Genomic DNA, 6,716 nt, shown 5'->3' on the forward strand with positions numbered 1-6,716 from the left:
CCATGGATTCCTTGGTCGGGGGCTGGGAACCCCAGATTAAGAACCCCTGAATGGAACTTTAGAGGAAGAAAAAAGCTTTTAAATACAGCAGAGATGGCTAGTGGCTAAATGTCTGTGTGGCTCTGGCTGAGTGTGATGGGCAGTTGGGGGCAGGAGAGGAGGTGCTGAGATAGCACTGCTAGACGGTCTAAGTTTGAATCCCATGCGCGTCACTTACCCTTGTCGTGAGGTTTGGCCTGACCATCCCCTTGCCCAGTGTCCATTTCCTCATCTGTAAAGTGGGAATGGCAATGTCTTCCTTGGGTTGTTGAAAGGATTCAGTGAGTTAATATGTGCAAACTCTTGGTGGTCAAATGTTTATTGTTAAATGAGAATAATTAAATGTCCATAGAAAACACGCACATGCACACACACACACACACACACACGTGCACACACAGCCAAGCATAACTTCTTTCAGAAATCCCCCAGTCAGGCCTGCAGTATGACCTGGGAGGCATCAGTGTCCTCAGAAGCTAGTAGACCGTTTCCTTGTCTGGCAAATGTGGGTAAGTGTGTCCTGCTTTTCCTACCCCAATCCAAGAGAACAACGTCAAAGGCAAATAGTTTCTCACCTTGTTATTTTATTAGCAGTATATTTACACCCTTGCAGTTAACTTTGCAGAGAACATTTTACAAAAATCTTGTATAAAGTTTGGAAACTACATAAAAATAATTTCTATCCTTCATAAAGGGAAAATATAAGTTAGTTACATTTACTCTGCCATAAATTGACTGAAAACGAGAAGCAGTTCCGTGTGTCCCTTACAGAGGAAGCAGTAGCGCAGGGTACGAGAACTGTGTGGGTCTTCTCAGTGATGGGCTTTGCACATTGGCTCAGTCGTGAGGCTGCAAGACCCAACCAGACCCCATCCAGGAAGGACAAGGGAGCTACTGGGGCTCGGGCGGCACTGAGCAGGGAAGCAGCAACTCTTGAACGAGATTCCAGTGTGAACAACAAGCCAAGTAAGGAAATGACCAAAGGCTTGCCTGAGCCTCGAAACCACATTTCACGGAAGACTCATTCTCACACCCCAGGCTGCAAAGACGATGTTGTAAACAGCCTCGCTCAGCCCTGCTCGACCGTTCGCCAGGGCTGGCCTCTCCTGGCAGGACTGGGTGTGCGCTCTGGTTACACTGCTGCCAGTCCACGTTTCCCCAGCACCTGTGCACCTAAGAGGATCAAAGGGGACAATTGTTTCACTTGTCTCCTTTGTCGAGACCTGAAACTGTCCCATCTGGGTCAAATACTGAAGCGGGCAAGCTGAGTGCTCACTAAACTGAGAGGACCACTGCCTTCCTGTGGCCCCCCCAGCATCGTTCCTGCATACATAACTTGGGAGCCTCAAGCCCTTCACTGTTGAATGGCTGCCCTCCCTTCGCAAGATCAGAGGAGGATTACAGCCAGTGCCAAGAGGACTTCCAGGGAATTGCTTTAGAAAAACAAACATCGAACCTACCCTTAAGGAGTAAAGGAGAAAGTCCTCCCTGCTGTGTCAGTGATGCTATCACCGGCAGAATAAGTGCCCAGACTCAGTATGCGCATATGATTCCTCAAAATCACCTTCTGTTTTCTGTCTTGCTTTTTTAAAGCAGGTATCTTCCTAAAGAAGCCATTCATTTATATTTGTTTCAAGTTAGAAATCAAAGTGAAAAAAGTTTTCTTTGTAAATAAGCTGAATGCTGGTTTGAGCATTTGCTTTCATTGGGTTATCAACACTGCAGCCTTGGGGGTCAGAATCTGGGGGGGCCAACGGAGTGACCCGAAGGCCCAGGATTCCGACTGAGATACAGAAGCTCTGCTTCGGCCGTGTTCCTGGGGGCAGGAAGCATTTATGTTTCTCCCTGAGGCTTTGCTTCCTGAACAGAAGTCCTAGTGACTGCCTGCCTCTGCCTAAAGTGTGAGGCTGGACTCCTGACCTAGGAGGGCACAGGCAGACGGCCTTCGCGTATCACCTGCAGACAGGATGGGCAACTGTGAGGTGAGAGCAGGCTGGGCTGTAAAAGTCTTGTGTGGTGAGGAATTCATCCGTGAACGTAGGATCTCACGTGGGGACCAAAAGGAATCGCAGATGGGCAGGTCCGCCTGTGCCATCTTGTTCTCTGGTGTCAACACCCAGCACGCCCCATACCAGTGGCTCCACCTAACATGCTCAGTGGCTCAGGCAGCAAACGTGTTCCAACACACCTGGCCCAAGAGGCCCAGGGCGGAGGCAAGCCTGGGTAGCGCCAGGGTCCCAAGCCCTACGTGTGTGTGTGAGTGTGTAGGAAGGGGGGACACGATATGGCACAAAACACCTGAGACCAGCAGGATGAACGATTCCAGCTCTCCCCCATCTCACCATTATAGACACAGCCTTGTCTCAAGAGGAAAGCAACTAGGGGGAACTGGAGAAATGAGGGCACCCCCAAGCCGCTGGCTGCAGGCCGGGCTCCACTGGAAACCAAAATGGCTGCTAGGAGCAGTGGTTCTTGTCTGACACTGCAGGGAACGGCTGAAAAGTCACCAAGAATTCCAGCCTGCATGAGCCCATAGTGACTTGAGCAGCAGCACTTTGCATCCAGAGAACAAAACTGGTATTTTGGCAAATAGGAGGGGCCGTGAGGCCACAGAACACCCCTTCCTCCTTGGACCCTGACCACACACACAGCCCAAATCACTGACAGTTTTAAGGGATCTGGGGTTCAAGGAGAACATATATTAGGATCAGGCAATACATAATAAAACCTCGCCCTCCGTGAATGAGCGAGAAGTCAGGAGCACTGAGGTGGCACAGGCAAGGGGCTGGATTCGAGCTGGCATGGAAGCAAGAGGAAAGGGGGTCCTGAGTTACTTGTTCACAGAGAATGGGGGACCCCGGAGGCCCGCCACCCTGGGTGGCTGTTAGGAAGTGTCTGCAGAGCTGTAGGGGAAGAACTTGGTGGCCTTGTTTGGGGTGGTGGGATTTGGGCACTCGGTCTCCTCGTTCAGTTTGAAGAACATCTCCTGCTCTCGCTTCTTCTGGTTCAAATCTTCTTCCAGAGCCTAGGACACACAGAGTAGAGGGAGCCCAGTCAGACCCCGCAGGACAAACGTCTCCCAAGCACTGGACCCCCACCAAAGTGTCCTCTGGGAATTTCCCTCCCAGGCCTGCGTGCTTGGGTAACAGTGTTCCCTCTTTTCTTTCCCAGAGCCCATCACCCAGAAGACAAGCCACCCCCTCCTCCTTCCTCCTGCTGCAGCCATACAGGAGTGTCCTGTGGCCACGGGCTACAGTCCGGGGAAATGCCAATCTGCATGGGGTGCAGGGGAAAGCAGCCTGGAGATAGAAAATGGAGAGAGATTTAACAGCGGGGGGAGCAGAAAAATCCAAGTCACACGAACCAGGGCACCGTGTCACAGAGATCACCCAGGGAGTTTGTTTTTAAATACATGTGCCATCATTCCACCCCGAGATTCTGATTCTGCAAACTGCTGGTACGCTCGGGGTTCTCTCTGTTGTAACTGAGGGAAGCGTCTAGTTGACAGGCACTGCAGGAGCTTCCCTTGAGCACACGCAAGTTTATCTAGATAAATTGGATCCTATGAGAAACATTTCTTGAGGGTTCTCCAGTAATAAGCATTCAATTGAGAAAGGAAGCAGCACAGAGTGGAAAGAACATGAGCTTTATAGTCAGGCAGAATTTGGCTTTATCGTGCATGCCGCCTCTCTCCTCTGAGTCTGTTTCCTCATGTGTAATGTGACAGTATTTCTCCCTGCCAACAGGGCTGTTGTGAGGCTTGAATTAAAATTAACGGGTCATAATTGCTGAGTGAGTCCTACATGTTAGGCACTGTGCTTTGTGCCTGACATCTTATTTCATCTTCACCCTATGAGGCAGATACTATGATCCCCATCTTACAGATGGAGAAACTGAGGCTCAGAGAGCTTAGGTCACTTGCCCAAGGCCACTCGGCGAGCTTGGCACAACGAAGATGTGAACCTAGGCCTAACAAGAGTTCAATCTCTGAAACACTGTGCTCCACCATCTGCAAAGCCAGGCACACAAGGGCTGTTTAGTTAATGTGGCTTCATTCTTAAGAGGCATTTGACCATCAGCCAGATTTCCTTATTTTTACTATAGATTTCACAAGATATGATCAGCACACTGTTACATCTCTCTTTTTTAAGATGATTCTTTGGATGCCCTGAAATAGTCTCTGCTTAACAAATAACTTAATTACCAGAATTCCCAACCTTAAGCTCTTCTCCCATCAATAGTATTAAGTTCTAGTGAGTTCAATCTCTAAAGAAAGTTGGGGAAAGGATATTGAATCATAACACCGATTTTTCCATCCTGTTATAGGACATTCACTTGAGAGAAGGCAAGGCATTTGAAGTCATGCCTCATCTTGGTTGAACATAAGTGACTTGGAATTTCTGGGAATTTCACAGACTCTTGGCTCAAGTTCTTTGTTGGATGTATTAATGTGAAAGTGTTCATGGCAAGCAAACGTTATACATTAGCAAGATAAAAGCAGTACTGTTTAAGCTCCTGTAACAGAGGTTACAATACCCAGTGCCTATGATGGGAGCCAGCCAGATGATTGAATGAGTGGAGCGAGCTGGCTGTGAGGCAGTAGGGAGTGGTGGGGACTGTGGTGAGGTAAAGAGCATCTGAAGAGGGTGGTTTTGCTCAGCTCCAGTTGATGGCTATCATGTGCCATGTTGGGCCTAGTATTATTGCCAGAGCTCCTAGGTTTCCAAAAGAAACTGGAAATCCAGATTTTGTTTAATGTCAAATTTCCTTAAAAGTTGGAAACTTTTGGGGCAGCCAATTAGCCAGGTGGTTAGAGCACAGACTCATAATACCAAGGTTGCCGGTTCAATTCCCACATGGGCCAAGGAGCTGTGCCCTCCACAACTAGATTGAAAACAACCACTTGACTTGGAGCTGATGGGTCCTGGAAAAACACACTGTTCCCCAATAAAATTTCNTAGCCTCTGCCGTGCGCCGGTCGAGGCGCTGGGCATCCGCCCTGAACATCACAGACAAGACCTCGGTTCTCGTGGAGCTTGATTCTAGTGGGCAGGAACACGCAGACATTTCCCCCAAAGAGTGTCAAGTGCTAGGACGCCTGGAGACGCCTCGTGAACGCAGCCACCAGCCCTGTGTGAGCTGTGTCAGCGCTGTCAGTGCCTTCTAATCAGAGACCACCCGAGGCACCGATCGTGGGAGAAGTTGGGTTCATTGCTGGTTGCTGTGAGGGAGAACACACGCCACGAGGAAGCGTTATTAGCTGGTTTGGGAGAGGGTTTAAGGCAGTAGGGCTTTCCTCTGAGTTAGATGGTGCCAGGAAGTGGGGGTAATCCTATGATTGGGCATCTCATGAAATCTGACCTGGAAGGGAGCAATACCAGACTGAGGTTAAAGCTTGTAATTGGTGCAGAAGCAGGATGGGGGATGGTTGGTGGTTGTTGTTTTTTGTGGTTTGAACAAGGGTTATGTTTTCTCTGCGGGCAGATATTACTTAAGGAGTGGTCTTGTTTTTGTCTTGATCTGTCATGGTTACAGAATGGCCTGTCGGATGTTCGTGTTCTGTGAAATGATATTCAACAGGAGGACACAAGACCTAGCAAGGAGGGCCAGGCGATCATCTAGTAATAGTACAGCCTGGCTGTGACGTAGCAGGCCAGCTTNTCGCCGGCCATTGGACGGCCGCTCACGGTGGCTCACGTCAGCTGCCAGTCAGCCCCACTGCAGCCTACGCAGTCGCCGGTGACTCACAGCAGCCCAACTCCAGGTCAAGCTGTTGTTAACCATCTTAGCTGTAGAGGGCGCAGCGTCACTGCACATGTGGGGTCCGAACCTGGGCCCTGCTGCTCAGTGCTGGCGTCCCAAGCCAACTCCTAAAAAAACACGCCACTCAGCTGGCCCGCCCTTTCCTTTTCTTGATGAGTCTGGCTAAAGATTTATCAATTTTATCTTTTTATTGAACCAGCTTTTGATATCATTGATATTGTCTTCTTTTTTCCTTCCTTCTACTCAGTTGGGGTTTTGTTCTTCTAAGACTTCCAGTTAGTTCCTTTAGATGTAAGGTTAGATTGAAATTTTTCTTGATTCTTGAGTTAGGTCTGTATTTCTGTGAATTTCCCTTTAAGAATTGTTTTGTCTGTTTCCCATAGGTTTTGGGCTGTTTTGTTTCATTTATCTCAAGGTATCTCTTGATTTCTTCCTTCATCTCATTAACCGATTTATTGTTTAGTAGCGTGTTATTTAGCCTTCAGTTTCCTTCTTGTAATTGGTTTCTAATTTCATACCATTGTGATTGAAGAAGATGCTTGATATAATTTCAGTGTTCTTAAATTTATTGAGACTTGTTTTGTGGCCTAATGTGGTATGTCCTGAAAAATGTTCCATGTGCACTTGAAAAGCATGTATATATTCTGTTGCTTTTGAGTGAAATGCTGTAAAGGTATCAATTAAATCCATCTGGTCTAATGTGTCATTTAAGGCCAATGTTTCATGACTTTCGGTCTCGACCCCCTTGGGGGTCGAATGACCCTCTCACAGGAGTCGCCTAAGACCATCGGAAAACAAAAAGGTACTTACATTACGATTCATAACAGTAGCAAAATGACAGTTATAGAGTAGCAACGAAAATAATTTTATGGTTGGGGGTCACCACAACACGAGGAACTGCATTAAGGGGTCGC

At 48.2% G+C, this 6,716-nt stretch overlaps 1 protein-coding gene across 1 annotated transcript in view; it reads right to left on the bottom strand.

Annotated features, from left to right (window-relative positions):
- Window positions 1–6,716, bottom strand: part of STK10 (serine/threonine kinase 10) — a 96,227-nt gene continuing 89,511 nt past the window's right edge. The window contains 2 exon segments of the mRNA XM_019635936.1: window positions 1–3,064; window positions 3,268–3,338. Of these exon segments, the coding sequence (XP_019491481.1) occupies window positions 2,924–3,064; window positions 3,268–3,338 (212 nt within the window). The 3' untranslated portion in view covers window positions 1–2,923.

This window comes from Hipposideros armiger, unplaced genomic scaffold (genome assembly GCF_001890085.2).
Source record: "Hipposideros armiger isolate ML-2016 unplaced genomic scaffold, ASM189008v1 scaffold_25, whole genome shotgun sequence".
NCBI lineage: Eukaryota > Metazoa > Chordata > Mammalia > Chiroptera > Hipposideridae > Hipposideros > Hipposideros armiger.